General features: G+C 48.3%; 3 protein-coding genes across 7 annotated transcripts; 2 read left to right on the forward strand and 1 right to left on the reverse strand.

The window, feature by feature from the left end:
- Positions 1 to 5,548: 5,548 nt before the first annotated feature.
- CLDN7 (claudin 7) lies at positions 5,549 to 8,107 on the forward strand. The gene is made up of 4 exons (XM_037028350.1): positions 5,549 to 6,314; positions 7,085 to 7,249; positions 7,563 to 7,647; positions 7,737 to 8,107. Exons 1-4 carry the CDS (start codon positions 6,092 to 6,094, stop codon positions 7,897 to 7,899), a joined length of 636 nt encoding a protein of 211 aa, XP_036884245.1. The 5' UTR covers positions 5,549 to 6,091; the 3' UTR covers positions 7,900 to 8,107.
- Positions 8,108 to 8,342: 235 nt separating this feature from the next.
- ELP5 (elongator acetyltransferase complex subunit 5) lies at positions 8,343 to 16,041 on the reverse strand. 4 transcript variants are annotated; one of them, XM_037028342.1, is made up of 8 exons: positions 14,405 to 14,558; positions 14,187 to 14,247; positions 14,021 to 14,101; positions 11,894 to 12,114; positions 10,325 to 10,506; positions 9,607 to 9,702; positions 9,376 to 9,476; positions 8,343 to 8,728 (listed from the first exon to the last, which is right to left on the reverse strand). In XM_037028342.1, exons 1-8 carry the CDS (start codon positions 14,541 to 14,543, stop codon positions 8,614 to 8,616), a joined length of 996 nt encoding a protein of 331 aa, XP_036884237.1. In that variant the 5' UTR covers positions 14,544 to 14,558; the 3' UTR covers positions 8,343 to 8,613. The 4 variants fall into 4 exon arrangements, with proteins under 4 accessions (XP_036884237.1, XP_036884239.1, XP_036884240.1 ...); XM_037028344.1 differs by lacking the exon at positions 14,405 to 14,558 and adding an exon at positions 15,780 to 16,041 and having other exon boundaries at positions 14,021 to 14,247; XM_037028345.1 differs by lacking the exon at positions 14,405 to 14,558 and adding an exon at positions 14,658 to 14,751 and having other exon boundaries at positions 14,021 to 14,247.
- Positions 15,017 to 21,726, forward strand: CTDNEP1 (CTD nuclear envelope phosphatase 1). 2 transcript variants are annotated; one of them, XM_037028348.1, is made up of 8 exons: positions 15,019 to 15,803; positions 18,549 to 18,615; positions 18,711 to 18,829; positions 19,035 to 19,106; positions 19,707 to 19,823; positions 20,050 to 20,161; positions 20,691 to 20,775; positions 21,074 to 21,726. In XM_037028348.1, the coding sequence occupies exons 1-8, from the start codon at positions 15,702 to 15,704 to the stop codon at positions 21,132 to 21,134; spliced, it is 735 nt and encodes a 244-aa protein (XP_036884243.1). In that variant the 5' UTR covers positions 15,019 to 15,701; the 3' UTR covers positions 21,135 to 21,726. The 2 variants fall into 2 exon arrangements, with proteins under 2 accessions (XP_036884244.1, XP_036884243.1); XM_037028349.1 differs by lacking the exon at positions 19,035 to 19,106 and having other exon boundaries at positions 15,017 to 15,803.
- The last annotated feature ends 116 nt before the right edge of the window (positions 21,727 to 21,842 follow it).

The raw sequence follows: 21,842 nt of genomic DNA on the forward strand, positions 1-21,842 counted from the left end.
TGATTATATTTTCTAATTTGTTATTACTGGTATAGTAAAATATTAATTAATTTTTTTTGTAGGTTGATCTTGTGTACAGCTACTTTGCTGAACATCCTTGCTGATTCCGTTCACTTTTCTGAATAGTTGATTAGATCATCTGTAAATCAGTTTTATGCTGTCCCTTTCAATCTTTGCAATATTTATTTATTTTACTTCCTTGTAGTATTGATCATGACCTTCAGGACTTTGTCAGACAAAAGGGGCAACAGTGAGCATCTTCGTCCTTTACCCCCTCATAAAAGAGTTGAGTCTAAAATTTCTTAGGTATAAGAATTTCCTGCCCTGGCTGGCATAGCTCAGTGGATTGAGCATGGGCTGCAATCTGACAGGTTGCTGGTTTGATTCCCAGTTGGGGCACATGCCTAGGTTGTGGGCCAGGTCCCCAGTGGGGGATAAATTGTCCTTGTTTATAATGTATTGCCTTCAAATACACTTTTACATCTGATTAAGTAATATTTTATTAAGGATTTTTGTGTCTATAGTTATAAATGAAATAGGCCTTTAATACTTTTCTCACAGTGTCTTTAGCTGATTTCAGAGGTAAGATTACCCTAGCCTCATAAAATGAGTCGGTCACTTCGTCACTCCTTCTCCACAACTGTATCTCAGAAGTGCACTCTGGAAAGAACCACAGGACGTAATTTGGCCTGAACTCCTGTTTCCTAAGCAGGCAAAATATCTTCACTCCTCTTTTATAGATAAGACAATTGAGGTTCAAGAATATGAGGTGAGAAAAATAATTAAATAAAAATTTTGGGAAAAAAAAGAATATGAGGTGAAATTAGCCCTGGCCAGGTAGCTCACCTGCTTGGAGCATCATCCTGATACCCCAGGGTTGTGGATTCCATCTTTGGTTGGGCACACATGGGAATCATCAGTGAATGTATGGGTGAGTGGAACAAGTCAATGTTTTCTCTCTCTCAAAAAAAAATCAATCAATAAAAAAATTTTAAAAATAAATGAGGTAGAATTAGAACTTGGAATATTTTATATGCCTGGGGACTATCACTTCTTGGCTTAACCAGTAAAATAATAATCAGTGATTAGTATAATAATTAGTTTTTTAGTAATAATGCATAATAGTAAAATAATATTGCCAAGTTTCCAAAGTTCACTTATTTATTACTTCTTCAGAACTCGGAACACAGTTTCCTATGGAAACGAACAAGCTGGTTGGGTTTCCATACCAGGCTGCTTACCTCATCCTGTCACCGGTCATCCTCATGCTGTGGTGTATGTCCCCTATTTTGACCCAGTCCCTTTACCAGACTTGATTTTTCAAACCCTTCCTCTGTGACTTTTTGACTTGTCTATGATTATCCTTACATTCCCAGCTTGTCTGGGAAAACTGGCTGTCTTGGAGAACATAATTCCCTGGCAGCCCTCTTAGCAGAGGTTTATTTTTGGTCTTGTTTCTTAAACTTCAGGGTCTGGAGCTAGAAATATTGCTCCGTGATGCTGCTTCTATATAGACCATTATTTTTCCTTCATCCTTCAATATTGTCTACTTCTTTGAAGTGCCTGCAAATTCATTCCTGCAAATTCACTACCTTTAATCGTTGCTAGGGTCTTTCAGCCTGCTCATTCACCTATATTCACTGATAGCTTTACCATTTGGCTCACCATCTTCCTCTTTACACATATGCCCCTGTCATTATTGCTGTTGACTTCAAAATCCATCAGGGTACTCCATCTCATTGTAGCCTCCAGTCTCCAGTCTCATCTCCAATGATTTTTCTCTGTAGCCCATCCCCAGGCTTTGTCATCTCCAAAAACAACCTCCTCCATTTTATCGAACTTGAGCCTCTCACTTCTAATGATGACTTCCTAGCCTTTCAGCTCATTTACTCATGTCGTTACTCATGTACTACTTTCACTTCTAAACCATTGACCCTATCAGTTGTTTACCATCTACTAACCCTTTTTTATGCTTACTCTCCTTCTTACTCTATATATCAATGATCTAACACATAAAACACTCTCTTGCAAACACCTTAAAGTCTATTCTCTCTCTCTTTTCTAGCCATCGACCTTGGTTAATTCTAATCATCGAACTACTTGCCCCTTGCACTCATATTTTTATTGCCATGCTGGGGTTCAAGGGAAGACTCTATTGGTATCTGACCAGTAAAAGTTAAGGGTGCTAAATATCCTATAATGTGCAGGACTGTCACCCACATCAAAGAATTATCTGGCTCCAAATGTCAGTAGTGTGAAGTTTAGCAATCCTGCTTTAAATTAATACAAGTCTTATTGAGAGTGGGCTGTGAACCAAAGGGTCACTGGTTCAATTCCCAGTCAGGTCACATGCCTGACTTGTGGGCCAGGTCCCCAGTGGGGGCCACCTGAGATGCAACCACACATGGATGTTTCTGTCTTCCTCCCTTCCCCTCTGTCTAAAAATAAAAATAAATAAAATCTTTAAAAATTAAAAAAAAATACAAGTCTTAAAGGGGCAACTGACACTGGGTCTTAGAACTTGCTGCTTCCTCTGGCTCTAACATGGTTCTTTCATGGCTGGCTCATTGTCTGCACTACCTAGCAAGGTCTCCCTAACCTCACTCTGGAGTGGATCCAAACACATCAAATTAACCAGGTTTATTGCCTTCAAAACATGTGCCATTTTGTTTATGTGTCTTTTTTAAAAAAGTATTTATTTATTTTTAGAGAGAGGGAGAGAAACATCAATGTGTGAGAGATACAACAATTGATTGCTTCTTGAATAACTCCAGCTGGGGACCTGGCCCCAGGCTAGGCATGTATGTGCCCTGACTGGGAATCAAATCAGCGACCTTTTGGTTTGCAGGTTGGTGCTCAATCCACTGAGCCACACCAACCAGGGCTTATTTATGTCTTATGGTATGCTTCCTCTCCCTAGAATCTAAGTTACATGAGTACAGTGTCTTGTTTACAGCTGTATCCTCAATGTACAGGAGCCTTGCACATTATATAAACACCCAGAAAATACTGGTTGAACAAGTGGATGAAAATATTGTTAGTTTTCAATATTCATTTATTCATCAAATATTTATTGGTGATAAACCCAGACACATCTCTGCCCTCTTGGAACTTAGTACAGTGGGAGACTGACATTGAATAAATAACCACAGAAAGTAAATAGTTTCACACTATGATAAGAGCTTTGAAAGCAAAGTGTAAGTAGCGGTCAGAGCATTCAGCAGGTGATCTGACTCAATCCAGGGTGGGGTAGTCAGGCCAGGCTTCCTAGGAGAAGTCATCTGAGCTGACTGTTGAAGAACTAGTTGGCTAGCTGGGTAGAGGAAGATGGGTGGGGGTAAATGGAGAACATCTAGGTATAGAGAACAGGGTGTGCAAAGGCACTTTGGCAGGAAGTCTGTTTCAAGAACGGAGATATACCAGTGTGGCTGAAGCAGAGTCTGGTAAGGCATGGTATGGCATTTGCCAAATCTAGTAGAGCAATAGGAACAAAAGACTGCCATTGGAAGATATTAAGGATTTTCAACAGGAAGTGACAAGATCTAAGTTTTTTTGCTTTTTTTTTTTTTAGAAAAGAAATGTCTTTTTTAAAAAAGTCATGTCTTGGCTGGTGTGACTCAGTGGATTGAGCACTGGCCTGCGAACCAAAGGTCACCAGTTAGATTCCTGGTCAGGGTACATACTTGGATTGTGGGCCAGGTCCCCCAGTGGGGGGAAAACAAAAGGCAACTACACATTGATGTTTCTCTCCCTCTCTTTCTCCCTCCTTTCCCCCTGTCTAAAAATGAATAAATAAAATATTTTTAAAAATAAATAAATCTTTTTTAAAACTTAAAAAGAAAAAAGTCACTTCCAGAGACTAGCTTTTAGAAAGACAAGAAGGGAAACAGGGGGATTCCTTTGGAGGCAGTTACAGTGTCCAGGCAAGAGGTGATCGCAGTGAGCTTGAAGAGAAGTTAAAGTCTATGGCCGTAACGCCCAGCATGCACCTGATCTCACTTAAGAGAAGTTAAATATACTTAAGTAATGAGGAACATGGAATTTCAGGGCTGGAAAGCACCTTTAAAAAACACCATTAACCAAAAAGTAGGAAAAAATGAATAAAAGAGTTCATTAAAATCTGCATTTTACAGAAAAAAAGGGTTACTTAGCTTAGTATGAGGAGCCCTTTAATATGTTTATTGAATTCAAGAAGGAAAGTTCTGCAGAGAAAGGTTTGAGAGGAAGGGATAAAAATGGAAAATGCAAGACAGTTGGGGGGTGGGAAGGAGAGAGAAAAATAAAATAAGAGACAATAAGAAGTGTGTGCGAATCTGGAGGTGTGCCAAGGTGGGAGGAGAGGAATATTGGGAAGAAACTGGGCAGGAAGATGGAGAGAGGCTAACTGGCAGTGCTTGTCTAAGGGGCTGGAGATAGGAAGGGAATAAAGGTAGACTAAAAGAGGGAAGTGGAATAGGAAGTGGAAAGGCAGGAAAGGGGAGATGATAAATGATGAGGGAGGAATGAGCGAATGGGGGGATGCTGGGAAGAGACATCCAGGGGAAGGATGGGGCAATGATTTGGAGAGAGTGAAAAACAAAACAAAACAAAACAAAACTGGAGGATGAGGCGAGAGTCTGAGAGCTGAATCAAAAGTCACTTTAGAGCTAGATGTTAGGGAGGGCACGGCATGCGAGAGCGAACCCAAATAGAAATAGACAGGTCCAAGCTCAGAATGAGAGAAAAGTGTGTGCATAGCCGGGGGCGGGGAGGTTGGGAGGCGGGGAGGTGAGAAGAGGGAAAGGTGAACGAGTTTCGAAAGACTCCAAGGGAGGGAGTGACGGGTGTGGCCAAGGCTGTAATGGAAGCCTTACCCTGCTCCCCATCCTCTGCTGACTTCTGGTCTCAGTGGTTTCTTCCTTCTGTTATGTTACAAGGACCCTTGACGCGGGAGGGGATAGTGACCTGGGAGGTGGGGTGCTAAGGGCTCAGGCATTAAGTCATGTCAGGGATTTGAATGGAGGAGGGCAAGGAGGTGGGAAGTCTTGCCTGAAAGCTGGGTGTCTGTGGGAGGTCAGGGTAGAGAGGCGACTGACAGGGGACCGGGAGGGTGTGCCGCAGTGGTGGCCCCGGGCGGCAACTCCTACTCTGCTGCCCAAGTAAGATTCTGAGGAATTGGAGCCAGGGCCCCTGAAGGTGGGGTGGCTAGGCTAGGAGACAAGAAAAAGGAGTAGAGAAGAAGGTGGGGATGGGGGTAAAGTAGGGCAGGACAACTAGAGTTGAAGCTAGGAGTCCCTGCGGGTGGTGGGGGGAGAAGTGCGGAGCGAAGGCTGGCCAGGGGCGTCCCCCGAGCTCTGGCTCTCCAGTGTCTCTGGTACACCTGTTGGGGAGAAGGGAAGGGGTATGTATCCTGGTGCCCAAGCGAAGTCCGGTCCAGAGGGGCTGACTTCTGAGAAAACTCCGCCTTCTCCCCACCTGCGGTCACAGACAGGCAAGTGAAGGGGCGTGACCCTGGTGCTCAGGTTTCTTCCTCTACACCTGGGGCCAGGACTTCCGGCCCAGGTGAGTGTCCCTTCGGTGACGTCAGGTCACCCTTGGCCGCCCCTCCTGTTCCGCTCCCCCTCGAGTTCCCAGTGCCGGCAGGGGCGCGCCACCGACGCCCTACATATACTCAGGTGCGCCGCACCTGTCTGCCCGCATCTACCTGCTCGCCGCTGCTTACTTGCACCTTAACCTCGGGCGGACAGCGGAGGGTACTTTGGGGACTTCCAGCACTCAGGACCGCCCACAAGGCCCCTCCACCTTTTGTTTGGGTAGCGTCTCCGAGAGTGCCGGAGGGAACGGCCTGGCCTTTGAGAGTCGCCTTTGTAGGCTACCAGTCCTCCCGGCGTAGCCTGCCTGCTCCCTCTGCTGTGAGACCCTCGCCTGGCCAGAGGGGCGATTTGTGTTTACTTCGGGTGGTAAGACATTCGCAGTCACTCGACAGAAAATTTTTTTGTTCTTTGGGTGATTTACAACTCCACCCCAAGCTGTCTTGTGGGGTTGCTCCTCAGTTTGTTTGCTTTACTGCAGAGGGGCCAGCCCGGCGCCCCCAAGTCTCTTCTGAGGCGGAATGGCCAATTCAGGCCTGCAGCTGCTGGGCTTTTCCATGGCCCTGGTGGGCTGGGTGGGTCTGGTGGCGTGTACTGCCATTCCGCAGTGGCAGATGAGTTCGTACGCGGGCGACAACATCATCACAGCCCAGGCCATGTACAAGGGGCTGTGGATGGACTGCGTCACGCAGAGCACAGGAGTGATAAGCTGCAAAATGTACGACTCGGTACTCGCCCTGCCGGGTAAGATCGTGAGACCGACGGGGCGGACGCGCCTAGAGGGCCGAGGTCACAGGGCGGTTGCTGGGCAGAGCTGGGGCCCTGTGGCCGGACACCCGGGGTTGCCCGGGAGGCTGAGGGGAGGGAGCGGAAGCAGTCAGGACGGGGCAGCGGGGATGTCGGGGTTTCGGCAGCTACACGTGGGCCCGCACCCAGCCCGCTTCATCCTTCTTCCAAGCCCAGCTCCTCAGGGGGTAGCCGGGTCCTGGGCCTGTTCTTCCCTACAGCCCTAAGCTGGCAGTGGCCTCACCCACTCCCACTCTTTTCTCTCTGACGAAGGGTGGTTTGGGTAGAAGGCCACGGGTCCGGCGCCGCCGGCGGAGGAGGAGGAGGGGCATGCGTCCTCGTCAGTTGTGGGCAGATGCCTGCGGCCTCTAATCTTATCCGCCGATTAGACGAAGCCACAAACCCCGTGGCCTCCATAGTGGGGTCAGAACTGGGACTCAGGCCATTGTTTGCCAACCCTGCGGAGTCTCTGCCGCTGTCCCCTTTCACCCTTCCCCCTACCCGGGGCAGTTTCATCGAAACTCGGGCGCCCCGGGCGGGTCCGAGAGCAGAGGTAGGGTGGGGCAGAGGTGGAAGGCCACGGAGTCGGGATCCACCCCAAATGAGCCAGACGTGGACACCGAGTGTACCGCAGGCCCACTACGGGCAGCTCAGGCAATTGGAATGCTGGCGTCGTTGGAGGGCTGCCTGCACTTCCAGCAGTGAAGGTCCTTCCCCCTTCCCCACAGCGGCCATTCAGGCCACTCGAGCCCTAATGGTGGTATCCCTAGTGCTGGGCGTCCTGGCCATGTTCGTGGCCACGATGGGCATGAAGTGTACTCGCTGTGGGGGAGACGACAAAGTGAAGAAGGCTCGTATAGCCATGACGGGAGGCATCATTTTCATCGTAGCAGGTGAGTCACAGGTCCAAGGTGACCTCAAGGACTCTTTTAAGAGTGAGGGTGGGCCCTGGCTGGTGTAGCTCAGTGGATTGAGCCCGGGGCCTGCACAATCGAGGTTCGAGGTTCGATTCCCAGCCAGGGCACATGCCTGGGTTGCAGGCCAGTTCCCAGCAGGGGACTCACAAGAGGCAACCATACATTGATATTTCTCTCCTTCCCTTCCCCTCTAAAGATAAGTAAATTAAAAATCTTAAAAAAAAAAGAGTGAGGGTGGGCAAAGTGCTGGTTTGGATCCTCACAGTATCTAATCCTCTTGCCTCTCCAGGTCTTGCTGCTCTGACAGCTTGCTCCTGGTATGGTCACACGATTGTCACAGACTTTTACAACCCTTTGGTCCCCACGAATATTAAGTAAGTATGGAACTCATGTCTCCTAAAGGAACAGGTCCGGGGTTGGGTGGCAGGCCAGGGTTTCTGACCCTAATCCCCTCTCTCCACAGGTACGAGTTTGGTCCTGCCATCTTCATTGGCTGGGCAGGGTCTGCTCTGACCCTCTTGGGAGGTGCACTACTCTCTTGCTCCTGCCCTGGGAGTGAGGGCAAAGCTGGGTACCGTGCATCTCACTCCTACCCTAAGCCCAACTCTGCCAAAGAGTATGTGTGAGCTGGGAGCCCCCTTGCCCCAGCCTTGCAGCCTGTGAGTGTGCCCAAACACTTGAAAGGACCTGGGGCAGAGAGCTCAGCCTGTGCAGCAGATGCCTTAGGGTCACTGCAGTCCTGCACACCATGTACAGTTCCCTGGGGGCTGGGTTAAGGACACCAAGAGGGGTGGGTGTGCTTTTTGTACAGTAATAAAAAGTATGTTTTGGAAAGTAGCCTTCTTTCTTCTCCCTTCAGGGCCTTTTTCTTCCTACTGAGATCCTTGCAAGGAGCCTGGAACCTAAAATATGTCTAGTTCAGCTAAAACAAAACAAAACAAAACACTGAGTATCAATGGTGCACCCGGTCACCCTTATTTCACTGTTTCATCATTTGGGCCCACTCAGGTGCGTGGCTCCCCATCCTCCAGTCCCTTCCACTCCCAATTCTTGCTTAAACAGCTTCCACTTTTTTTTTTGTTTAACTGAAAACAAAACAACAACACTTTATTAGGTTCAAGGGGCAGATTTCCTAGTCTCTCACCTTCCTCTCTACTCCCATCCTTTTTCTCCTGACTGGATGCTACTCTCCGGCTAGGGAGTCATAGGGAAGAGCCTCCAGAGATGGTGGAAACAAAGATGGAACAGGGACAGGGTAAGGCCAACTCAAACAATGGAAGGATGGTTATGGGCCCAAGGTTTCCCTACCCGCCTCCAGTCTAATCAAATGTCATAGCCAGTCAAATATCTAGGTCGTCATCCGGGTCCTCTTGGTCCAGGTCATCGTAAGCATCTGGTTCGTAGAAGATTCGGCTGGTAGCCTGGCCGAGACCACGGCACAGGAGAGCCTGCTGTCTGGGAGATAAGAGAATAATTGGTGCTGGTAAGGGTGGGTAACAGGCCCTGTCTGAATACCCTGTACCTAGTGACTATGACTCCCTCTTTGTCCTCCATGTTTTCTCTGTCTGAGTCCCTTACACTGACCTGGTTTAGTTAATACTGAAGTACCACTTGGTACTGGAATAGATACTCTTACACTGCTCTCCTAATAATACTCTTTAAGTTCTTATTCTTAGCAGCTTGAGGGCAAAGATCCTGCCAGTCTTGTTTCATCCACCCACACACTGGGCAGAGAATAACAAGCATCTAAGCCCTTACTAACCTGCCTTTGCCCTTCCCAAATAGTTTCCTGTCCTAGCACCGTTGCCTGGAGATTGGGACATCTCCTGAGGGTCTGGTCTGGTTCAGCCTAGACCCAGATTACTCTAGGGACAACTGTGGAGCTGGGACCCAAGGCTGTAATGGAGAGAAGAGACAAAGGCTCTTTGCCATTGTTGGGTTATAGGTGGGTAAAAAGAACCACTCCCCAGACTTGGCTCTGAAGATGGACTTCAACCCCTATAAAGTCTGATATGTTAATCAATAACTAGTTGTTGCCCCACCTCTCAAGCCCAGATGTTGGGCTCAATTCAAGGACCCAGGTACATATGCCCCAATCTTACTTTTCGGAGCTGAACTGGAAGGGCAGGGTTAGGCTATCTTTGGCTTCCTTCTCTTTCTTGGACAGGTGAAGGTTAAAGGTCAAGTGAGTAGTGGGATCCACCTGTAGGTACAAAAGATGCTGCCACTGTGCCCCATTCCTGTAATCTTTGACCCCACCCCCAACCTGTGCAGTTTTATTCTCGCCAGACCCCAAACTCCATTCTTTTGTTCCGGCCCCGGCACTCAGATACCAAGGGTGTAGGAGGATCTGGGTGGAGCTGGGACTTCAGGGGAGACACTCCCTGAAGATCCAGGCTGAAGTCAGACAGGATGGAGAACCAATGAGTCTGGTGGGAAGAAAGGAGAGTAGTAAAGTTCTTCTTTCCATCTTGCTGAAGAAACCAGAGAGATCTATACATCTAACACCTCTGGTCCTAATCAGCTATGTAAAAGGCTGCTTTCAGCTCTTGCTCTCTACTTCTCACCCCTCCTTCAAACCTCTCTGTTCCATATGGACTTGTTCCTTCTCCCTCCTAGTAACCATTCCTAGTCTTTTCTTCTTTTCCATTTCCTAGAAGGCAGTATCTTTCACTGGTTAAGCTCACAGGGTCTAAGTTTCCCACGCTGCAAAACGAGGATAAGAAAACTATTTCACAGGCCCTGGCTGATGTGGATCAGTGGATTGAGTGCCGGCCTGTGAACCAAAGGGCTGTGGGTTTGATTCCCAGTCAGGGCACATGCCTGGGTTGTAGGACAGGTGCCCAGTAGGGAGAACTCGAGAGGCACACACATTGCTGTATCTCTCCCCTTCTCTAAAAATAAAATCTTTAAAAGAAAAACTATCTCACAGGTTAGCTGTGAAGATTAAATAAGGGAAGATAATGAAATAATAAAAGCACAAAGTGCTCCATCATGTCAGCTTTGTTACTGCTCTTCCCCTGTGTGACCCCAATTTCCTGTGCTTCTAACCTCATGTGTTGGACGCTGTTGGGGCCTCCTATAGAGAATGTGAGCTGAGGCCTGGCTCCCAGTACCGCTCAGGGTCACCTCAGTGTGAGCAAGGGCACTCAATGTTCCCATGGGGCCTGGACCATGAAGCTCTCCATGTAGCAGGCCCAGCACACGCACCTGTTCTACTGGGGAGCTGTCACCTGCAGAGGGACAAGACATATAGGTCAGAAAGGGAAATAGGAAACATCATTCAGGGTTGAGACCTGGGATCAAATAGTGAAGAGGGAAAAAAGGAGGCAGGCCCCCATTCCATCACAGCTCTGCCACACTCCCAACTTATTTTGCCCAGTTTCATGCCCTGCTCTGAGCCTCTTTTGGCTCTCACCTTTCGTGTACTTTCTTATTACAACATAAATCTGATTAAGGCACCACTCTGACTACAATCCACAGGCCTTCAGGATGAATTCACACTTTCATCATCTGGTCCCCATTATCTCTTATGTACTGAGTAAGATAGTTTTTGGAACTTGCTGAGAACCCCAGTCAGTGCCTTTGATTCCTTCCCTTTTGGGTGGGGCAGCATTTGGAGTGTCAGGCGCTGCACTAAACACTTTCATATAACACTCCAATCCTTCAAAGGTATTAGTAGACTGAACCATATGAAGTTGCTCATATCTGACATGACTGTATCTGAACTATAAAAGTGGCAATTCCACACCTTTACAAAGGAAACTGAAGCAGAGAGATCAAATACCTTAACACAAAGCTAGGTATCTGACTCCAAAGCCCATGTTTGTTAGTACCCATAGTAAACAGGTTGGGTCAAAGTAGGTTTATAGTTGTTCCTATGGAAAGTAAGACAACAAATAATACAAGAATAAACTCTTGTTTCATGCACTCATAATAGTAAACCTACTTTCTGCCCCACCCTCTACTTCGAGGCTAATCCTAGTGTCATGGGCTGGACCAAATTTACAGGGCTTTTCTCTTGCTCCGAGACAGTTCCCTCCTGCAGGTAGTTTGTGTGCTCTTTTATCATCATGGCTCTTATTAAAATATCTTGTAATTGCTTGCTTACTTGTCTGTATCCTTGATAAAACTTTGAGCTCCTGGAAGACAAGGACCTGACTATTGTTAGTCTTTACTTTCCCATTATCCAAAATTATATCTGACACATTGTATGAAGTTAATGTTTGTTGAATGAATGAATAAAATAGAAGACTAAAAAAGAATCTGGAACCCTAGCAGGCAGCTCAGTTGATTGGAGTGTCATCTTGTACACCAAAAAGGTTGTGGGTTTCATTCCACGTCAGAGCACATACCTGGGTTGCATGTTCAATCCCCAATTGGGGTGGAAGGCAGCTGATCAATGTTTCCCTCTCAGGTCTCTCTCAAATTGAGAAACTCATCCTCAGTGAGGATTAAAAAAAAAAAAAGCAAACAAACTTGGAAACAAAAAAGTGATTGCTGGGTAGCATTGCAGAGAAGTCAAGAACTAGTATAAAGGTATGTTTTGTCTTAGGGTAGAAAGGGGCACATTCCTTGGCAGGGGGAGATGTATAAGGGGAAGTAATGGAGGAGTCTCACCAGGGCGGGAGTCCTGATGGCTCAGAGCATGCAGTGTCTGGCAGAGTGTGGTGCAGGGAAGGTGAAGCAGCAGCCAGCTAAGTGAATCAAGAGCAATGGTGACAGGACCGGGACCTGTCCTCCTGCACATGGCTCTCAAGACTCCCAGGGGTCCCACAGCAAGGGCTTCCCCAGTCTTTGACCAATTGAGAGGGTCTCTGAAGAGGTCATGGTAAACTAGCCTGCAAGGGGAAAAAATAGAAGACAACATAATATTGTCACTTACCCTCAATCTTGAAGTTCATTCTCTGGTATCTGTGGCTCAATTTTCACTAATCTCTTGAATACCACTGAAAGATACTAACTGAGAAGTAGAATGTAGTCACGGAGTGCATAGACTTTGGCATTGGATAGTCCTGAGCTCCAAGCTTGAGTATGCTAATTGCCCAAGGTCACCTGATGGATAACTTTCTTAATCTAAGACTCAGTTTCTTCATTTGTAAAAGAGGGATACAAACTCTTGACATTTAGCACAGTGCTTGAGATATACTAAATACTTGATAAATATGTCAGCTATCATCACTGTCAAATATATCCTGAGTGGTGCCTAAAATGTATCATTCTCTGAATGGAAAAAGAGAGAGGAAAGAACATGAGAAATGGTCCAGCCTGTAGAACAGCTTAGCAAAGGTCAATCATTAAGTTATGTGGTACTACCTATATATAAAACAGCAATTCAGGAAAGGGAGCCTGGTGTGGGCTAGAAATCCTGGGAATGCTTCATGGTGGCAGAACTTGTTCCTACACACCTTTCTATCTTCTGCTTCCCTTGTGGATATCATATGACATACAGCATCAGCTCTCAAAATGGCTGGTACAAAATTAGGGTTCAACAGACAGATATGAACTGTTATAATCCACAGAGCTACCCTGACTAGGAAATAGTCTTTCTTTTTTTTTTTAAAAGACTTTATTTATTTATCTTTAGAGGGGAAGAAAAGGAGAGGAGAGAAATATAATGTATGGTTGCTTCTAGTGAGTCCTCCGCTGGGGACTGGCCTGCACCCCAGGCATGTGCCCTGACTGGAAATCGAACCTCGATTGTGTGGTTCCCAGGCCCATGCTCAATCCACTGAGCTACACCAGCCGGGGTGGAAGTAATCTTTCTTAACCGGGCAACATAGGTGGGTTCATGGACCTCCAGATTTGGATACTTTCCTTTACCCCACATCTGTAAGCCCTGGAAGTCTACCTGCTAAAGCCCTCTTACATTTGTCCTAAACTCCCCATCCCTTTTGCCACTCCCTCAAGCCAGGCCTCTGTCACCTCCTACTATTATTTTCTGAGATTCATTAGAACAGGAATCATATCTGCTGCCTCATTCATGGCTGTATCTCCAGTGCTTAGCACTGGTTCACAACTGGTGCTCAGTACATACCCAAGTGAACCTGGATTACTGCAACAGACTTCCCATCTGGTGTCCTTATCTCCAGGCCCCTGTCGACCCTTCTCAACATTGCAGTCACTGAATCTTTCTAACAGGAATGATGGTACTAGCCCCCTCCGAAATTTTCAAAAGGACTCCCCACTAGCTTTACAATAACATCTAAACTCCTTTTCAGACCTTTCACTATCAGGTTTATTTTTTTAAATCTGATTTCGGTAAGCTCTTCCACCTTTATTAAGAGGTATGGCTTCCCCTATCTCCTTAATTTTGTGTATGCTGTTCCCTCTGCCTGTAGGACAAGTCCCTCAGGAGCTTGCAGTTAAGCGATGATGCAAGTCTGGAATCCATGTCTGGATTAAACTCACTAGATTCTGAGTAACACAGAGGCAGAACATGTTTATTTTTCTTCTCCAGTATAGCTTCCAGTGTTAAACTGTACTGTTGGCCTTTACCCTCTATTTCTCTCTCACTCTACAATCTCTGCTTTGGATTCTCCAGATACTCACCACTCCACATTCCTCTTACTAATTCTTGCCCTTACTAATTCCCCTTATTAATTCTATGCCCTTTCAGCCCATATCCATTTACTCAATAAATAAGTAACTAATACTACATACCAGGTTCTTCGCTTGTTGCTGTAAGGGACATCCCTTAGCAATAGAGATCGCACATCCAATTAATTTCTTCCAATTTGTACTTACTGGCTATTGGTACTGGAATCAAAACCTTCGCGAAACTCTTCCTCGCTCACTTCACAGCCCAGGATGTGGACCTTCTCTCCACTGAGGGACATATGAGGCACAATGTCAGAGTGGGGGCCCAGGCTTCCGTACCGCGGAGGACCGGAAGACACTGCGGGCTACTCACCACAGCGCAGATTTCTTGATTAGCGCCTTCAAAAGACTGCGGCCCTCCCACTCCACAGAATCTGGGGAAGAGTGAGAGACGGATAAACAGCATGAGAATGGAGGTTTCCACCTTCATGAGTCCGTCGCGACCGCGCCCCTGGCCAGTGACCCTTGGTCCTTCCTCTTCGCTTCCGCCCTTAAGCCCGGCTCCAAAGCCCCCGGGCCTGTGACCCTCACCCCGAAGCAGCACCAAACCGCCAGGAGCTAAAACTGACTCCAACATCTCCAACCTGCGTCCAGTCCTTTCTCCGACGCCCTTTGATGACGTCACGTCATGCTGACCCTCCCCTCCAGGGGGAAGGGGCGGGGCATTCATGATTCCTCCCACCACTAAAACCTGGCAGTCAGCAATGGGAAGTGAGTAAGTTCAATGTTCCCAAGGTGGCTCCCTTGGAGGGACCCTCTCCCACGCCCTGACGGAGAAAAATACGGATGTACGGACGACACCCCTCTCCACATTTTTACAGTGACGAGGGCGGGAAGAGCGGTTGGAGCAGTTGTAAATGGGGGACCGCTGCACGAGCCCATCAATCCGCTCGAACTCCGCTGCACGAGCCCATCAGTCCGCCAACTGACATCACTCTGCCCAGTTCACCCCACTAGAGGCGGGGCCTGTAATCGCTACACGTCCCGCCCCATCGCCACCTTCCGCGCCCGCGCGGTATTGCGGTCTTGTTCGGGGTACATTCTTCTTTCCTCATTCCCACCCCCATAGACCGAGTCTCGAACATAGTCCCGGTGAAGCGAATACACGTCACCGCCGGAAGTAGTGTCAGAGGGGAAGAGGAGGGGGAAAGAAAGGAGGAGGGAGCCCTCCGGGTGATAAAATGGCGCCTATCAGAGTGGGAAATCCAGCTGCAGAAACTGCAGCCCCACTTCCCAGCGGCTAAGGCATCCCTGACCTCGGGGAGGGGGAGGCCGCTCCGGTTCATCCATCCGCGCTTCTAGGCTCCCCCTCCCCCTCCTTCCCCGCTCCCTTGCTCAGCCAGCCCGTACGCCACCGCGGCCCTTCGCGCGCCGCGGCCCCCGCCCGCCCCTTTTCCGCGGGCAGCCCCCTAGCGCGCCTGCGCAGCGGGCCACCCTCCGCTTCCTCCTTCCCCTCCCCCTTCTTTCTCCCTAGCCCCCTCCCCCACTACCCCTCCCCCAACTCTCCATCCCCTTCCCTTCTGGTCTCGGAGGACCCCGTCCTATTCCGATCTATCTCGGCCCGCAATCTCCGCGAAGCCGTCGGTGCCACTCCCTGCTCATGTGGGCCCCTGCGGGCTGCCCACGCTTGTCCCTTAGCTCCTGGTTCCGCTGGGCTTTCCCCTCGCCAGGGGTGGCTGTCTGAGCCGCCCGCTCCGTGCCCCTCTCTGCAGCCTCTCCTGCCATTCGGGGCCCCCGTTCCCCCTCCCGGCGGCGGGGGGCTGCCCCCGGGGGGCTGGCGGAGCTGGGCCGCGGGGGCCCCGGGGCCGGCGGTGCCGGGGTCATCGGGATGATGCGGACGCAGTGTCTGCTGGGGCTGCGCACATTCGTGGCCTTCGCCGCCAAGCTGTGGAGCTTCTTCATTTACCTTTTGCGGAGGCAGATCCGCACGGTGAGCATGGGTGGGCGCTGGTCGTGGTAGGGACCTCTGTCTGCGGTGCTCACGGGTTTTCGGAAAGTGTCGGGCCTCTGTCTGGTCCTGGCGGCGGCTTATGTTCTTAAACAGTTTGGGCACCTTTAGCAAGGTATGTGGAGGGAAGGGGAGGAGGGAGAGCCTTGTAGAAGAACGGAGATCGGGGAACTTAAAGACAGGATTTGGCAACTCTTGGGGGCTAGGATGGTGGGTGGGGCGCTCTCAAGAAAGCTGGAGTTGCTGCTGAAGAAACCGAGAGGCCGGCAACACCTGTTTGATGGCAGCAGATCTGTTGATGTGGGCTTGTGAAAGACCCTCCTGTTATTAGGGAAACTCCGTGTGTGTTTGGTCATATAACAAGGGAGAGACAGGCTTATGTGTCAAGAGTGGAGGTGGGTGGGAGGGCATATGTGACAAACAAGAATGGGACTTTAGGAAAAGCCCTGGGTTTGAAGAAGAAAGCCTGAGGTTTGCATGAAGGGAACTCCTCCAGAAAGGCCCACAAAACTTACTTCATAGTGTGTGTGTCTGGATTTATTGAGATCCTGGATGCTTTTCTATTTTGGGCTTCTTTAGTTGTGGAAAGGAGCACATTAAAGTTAGAGTGTTCTGTTCAGGAGACCATGTTTGTCAGTTGCAGGCTTGAATCCCAGGGCAAGGCACTGCTGAGACCCTTAGTATTGTGAGGGGTACTGCGGGCCGTGGAAACTGTGCACGTATACAAGTATCTCTGGGTTTCTTCCCCTGTACCTTTTTCCCAAAGTCAGAGCTCCTTAGGTTAACATCATGTAATGAATGGGTTCGTGTGTTCTCATCATAACTGGGGAGAATTAAGTGAGCTGGGGTTCGCTGGTCTGTACTCTTTGGCATACCTTAGTAAAACGTGGGAGAATAAAACCAGGTAGGGGCTGTCTAGGTCAAGGAATTTCCAGAAAACCCTGGGTGGTACTGCTAGTGGACTTACGGATTTGGGGAGATGGGCCTGGCCTTGCATTTAGTGTCTCGTTTACCATTCTACTCCTTCCACTTCCTGAGTTAGAGTGAGGATTGTTCTGGGTAGTCATGGTTGTAAGCAGGGCTGTTTTCTCTGAGACAAGAGTCAGAAGCCAAGAAGAATTTGGGGTCAGAGATGCTGATATGTGTGTAGAGCTAGCGCCTGGGGTTTTCTTCACGTTCCCTGCCATACCTCTTTGCCTGGGCTTGCTCTAAGTAGCCCACCTTCTTCCTCTAACATCAGTTTTTGTTCTGGGTGCAGGGAGCAGTGCTTCAGCCACCCAGAGACTAGTTGCTTTCCTTAGAGTGGCACTAACCCCACAGCCTTTTGTCTTGTCTTCCCTTCCAATCTGGTCTCTTCCCCCACCCCCCTTTCTGGCAGTTGCTTGGAGCAGTCCCTACATGCCCAGTATGTGCAACCTGAGATAGCAGGGCAGGATACCCGAGCTATTGCTGCCCTCATCATGGCCCAGGGAGAAAAGAAGGGCAGATGCCTTGGGATGAGGGGTGAGGGCTCTTTGGTTTGCAAGGGGAAGTCCAGTTTTCGTGAGGCCTATGAATGAACTGAAGAGCATTTGTCTGTTTGTGCCTTAAAAGAAAAGAGCACAGGAGGGAATTGCCAGGCTTTGCATGGAAGAGATCTGAGTGTTAGAAATAGGAGTCTTTGGAGAAACTGGAAGGCTGAGTTGGTGATGTCCTTGTCCCATCTTCACCTCTCACAGCCCTTACTGCACTCTGGCCTTCTCCACACCCTATTAGTCAGCTTGGTGGGTGGGGCTTTCCAGTGTCCTCTGCCTTGCCCTAGGTACCAGGAACAGGAGGCTGTTCAAAGGGCTGAGGTTCTTTGCAACTTGTGACTTGGCTCGTAGAGACAGAAATGGACAGGTGGCTGGTTAAAATAGGCCTGGTGGCCGCTAGCCAGAGGAACATAGCTGACCTGACAACCCCTGGATTCCCTCATCTTCTCTTCTGCCTAGGGATCCAAGGACCTCCCTTGACTCGTACTCTGTGTCCACTAAGGACTCTCAGGCTGATGGGAGTTGTCATAAAGAATCCTCGGACTGGAGTTGGGGAGAGCTGTGCATTTCTTTGTTCAGTGTAGGAAGATAGTAGGTTCTTGCATTAGACTGCAGGATACAATCCTGGCTCCACCATTTTATCGATTCTAGTATTAACTGACCACCCCTGCTACAGTGTTCTAGGATTACAGCCGTGATGTAGACAAAATCTGTGCTTTCATTCTTTTTTTCTTTAAAGATTTTATTCATTTGTCTTTAGAGGGGAAGGGAAGGAGAGAGGGATAGAAATATCGATGTATGGTTGCCTCTCAGGCGTCCCCTGCTGGGAACTGGCCTGCAACCCAGGCATGTGCCCTGACTGGGAATCGAACCACGATCCCTTAGTTTGCACACCCATGCTCAATCCACTGAGCTACACCAGCCAGGGCCGTGCTTTCATTCTAATTGGGACAAACAACTAAATAAGATAATTACTAGCTGTGTGGCCTTAGGCAAGGTATTTATTTTCTCCAAGCTTCAGTTTCTTTATTCTTAAAACATATTATTATTACTATTATTATTATTGTTGTTGTTGTCGTCTTGAGAAATAAATGACATAATCCTAAATCATCACTTCATGGTGCCCAACAAATGGTAAATGTTCAATGTGTGCTACCTGTTGTTACTAGGGAAGATTTTCTTGGCAAGGGTTCTAATCCTGTCTTGTTCTCAGGTGATTCAGTACCAAACTGTTCGATATGATATCCTTCCGTTATCTCCGGTGTCCCGGAATCGGCTAGGTGAGTGTGCTGGCTGGGGAGATCTTTAAGGTGAGGTAGGTTTCAAGGTCTGGGCTGGAGGTTGGTTGGTATTATTCCTTCCTGTTGTGGTTTAGGCCAGGTGAAGAGGAAGATTCTGGTGCTGGATCTGGATGAGACACTTATTCACTCCCATCATGATGGGGTTCTGAGGCCCACGGTACGACCTGGAACACCTCCTGACTTCATCCTCAAGGTGTGTAGGGGTGGAAAGTGGTGGAATCATTATGTCTGTTATCGTATTTGGACCTTTTCTAATCCCAGAATGTATTATGCCCATCCCCATCCCCTGGTACCAGCGTCAGCCTGAAGAAGGGAAGCAAGCAGTGGGAAGGTGGGGGGTATCATTCAGGTACGGTGGTGCTGAGGACTTCCCCCAGCCCTTCCTTGTTCCTCTACAGGTGGTAATAGACAAACATCCTGTCCGGTTTTTTGTACATAAGAGGCCCCATGTGGATTTCTTCTTAGAAGTGGTGAGTTTGCAGAAGCCAAAGGAAGCTCTGTGATGAAGGAATGGTTTTAGGGTTTTGGGAATTTAGAAGGTTTGAGGAAGTAAGGGGTGAGGAGAAATGGGTAAGGGCAATTTTGGAGAAGGGAGGTTGTGGAATGGTTGGAGAATGACTTTTGGTAGTTTTGATTCATTTGCTTTGCTGGTATAACTATTCTTTCACAGGCTTCCTGCTCTTTTGTTCTTACATCTCTGAATCTTAAGGGTGTATGGTGCCTAAGACACTTGAGTTCAGAATTTTTGTGTCCTCAGAGACATTTGATAATTGCTAAGTGTCCTGAATGACAAGGCTAGAGTTCTAGTGAAAGGGAATTGTATGTGTAAATGAGCCCTGACTGGTGTGGCTCAGTGGGTTGGGTGTCGCTCCACAAAGCGAAAGGTCACTGGTTTGATTCCTGGTCAGGTCACATGCCTGGGTTGTGGGCATGTTTTTCGCACACCAGTGTTTCTCTCCCTTTCTCCCTCCCTTCTCTTCTCTCTAAAAAATACATAAAATCTTTAAAAACAATAAAATAAATGAATGATCACCTTTTCTGTCACCTCCTTCTTCCCCTGTCTACTTCAGGTGAGCCAGTGGTATGAGCTGGTAGTGTTCACAGCAAGCATGGAGATTTATGGCTCTGCTGTGGCAGATAAACTGGACAATAGCAGAAGCATTCTCAAGAGAAGATACTACAGACAGGTAAGGGGCTAGAATTCAGGTCTAAGAGAAAAGCTCTGGAGGCAGGCCACCAGGGAGGGATTTGAGTTTGAAGCAATTGTCCTGGAATGGGACCTTCTGGGGACATGAGGGAGGCATATTGCATGATCTCCTTTGTTGGAATTTGGCTGCCCATGGTGTAGTTAGGATTGGGGGATCAATCGGAGGATGAGTCTCCTTTTGATACCCAGCTCACCCTGCCTTCCAGCACTGCACTTTGGAATTGGGCAGCTACATCAAGGACCTCTCTGTGGTCCACAGTGACCTCTCCAGCATTGTAATCCTGGATAACTCCCCTGGGGCTTACAGGAGCCATCCAGGTATGGGGGAATGTGGTGAGTCTGGCAGGGCGAGGAAGTGGTTCTGAGGAGGTATCTTGAAGGCATGGAACTGGGATATCTTGCTTTACTGTAAGTCAGGATGGTATTGTTCCTCTTTAAGTGAGATGTTTCCCCCTCCCCCACATGTCCGTTTCATAGTGCCAGGTGAAATACAATGGCACTATTTGACTAGAAGCCTCACACTAGTATGAGAAATGGTGATTGCAATTTAATTTAATTTTGGAGTGTAAGTCAGGAAGATTTTTGCTTAGATTTTGACTTGGGTGGGTACGTGGTGGTGAGAAACATATAGGGGTAGGCAAAAGTAGGTTTATAGTTCATATGAAAAAAAGACATGCAGGTTACGATTATTACAATAGCTTTATTAAGTCAAAAGAATGCTACTCATAACTAAACCTACTTTTGCTCACCCCTGTAAAGTAGTGATCCCTACTCCCAAATAAAAGAAAAAACACCATCCCTCTTGAATTCTTTGTTTCTTCTCAAGTGCATTTTTCACTCAATCTAGACAATGCCATCCCCATCAAGTCCTGGTTCAGTGACCCCAGTGACACCGCCCTTCTTAACCTGCTTCCCATGCTGGATGCCCTCAGGTAAGGGTAGCTAGACACTTAGATTTCAGAGGAAAGGAGGTGGTGGGGAAATCCTATGAGGGAATAACAGTTTGTCCTGTTTTACTTATCTCTCTTCCCTTCAGCATTTAACATTTGAACCCAGGTCTTATTCTAAAGCTGACCACTTTTAGCGCTTGGCTTGGGTTTTGGGCCAACTAAACCTCAGTCTCATCATGTGAAAATGGTGACTGCCCCACGTCTCCAGTGAGGCTGCCTGACACTAGTGTGGGGGTATGAATTATAAGGACTCTACCAATGCAAGTTATTGTCATCCCAGGTTCACCGCTGACGTTCGCTCTGTGCTGAGCCGAAACCTTCACCAACATAGGCTCTGGTGACAGCTGCTTCCCCTCCACCTGAGTTGGGGTGGGGGGGAAAGGGAGGGCGCGCCCTCAGGATGCCTGTCTGATGCTCTGTCCAATGGTGAGGACTGCCTGGGCAGGGTCTGCCCCTCCCGCCCCTCTGCCCTGGGAGCCCTGCACTCCATATGGAGTCTGGATGGACACATGGGCCAGACTGTGAAGCAGCCTCTCTCTAACTTCGTGTTCGCACTCCCTGGAAACCCCAGACTGGGACATGAGCGGAGGACTAGGAGAGCTGAAACCCTGTCTGTGGTCAAGAGAGAGGACTGGCCAGAGCGAGAGACAGACATTCAATAATCTGGGAGGCTCAGAGAGAAGCCAAGTCAGCTTTGTTGTGATTTGATTTTTTAAAAAACTCTTGTACAAAACTGATCTAATTCTTCACTCCAAGGGCTGGGTTGTGGGTGGGAAGCTGGGATTTGGGCCACTGGATTTCACCCAAACTTGTACCCCCTTACTTTTCTCTATATTTTCCTTTCCTAGATTCCCTCAGACCTGTAACCAGTTTACTGTTTGGTTTTTTTCCCCCTCCTCTCTTTTAAACCATTCATTATAACTTTGAAACCAACGCTGCCCCAGGTCCTTCTCTGGGGTTTTGGGAAATTAAGGGCAGAGGGGAGAGACTGCTTTTGGTAGAGGGGAATAGGCGGTGATGGGTTTGCAAGGATGGAGTAGTGAATGACC

This window comes from Sturnira hondurensis, unplaced genomic scaffold (genome assembly GCF_014824575.4).
Source record: "Sturnira hondurensis isolate 20B ecotype Veracruz unplaced genomic scaffold, ASM1482457v3 Scaffold0019835, whole genome shotgun sequence".
Lineage (NCBI taxonomy): Eukaryota > Metazoa > Chordata > Mammalia > Chiroptera > Phyllostomidae > Sturnira > Sturnira hondurensis.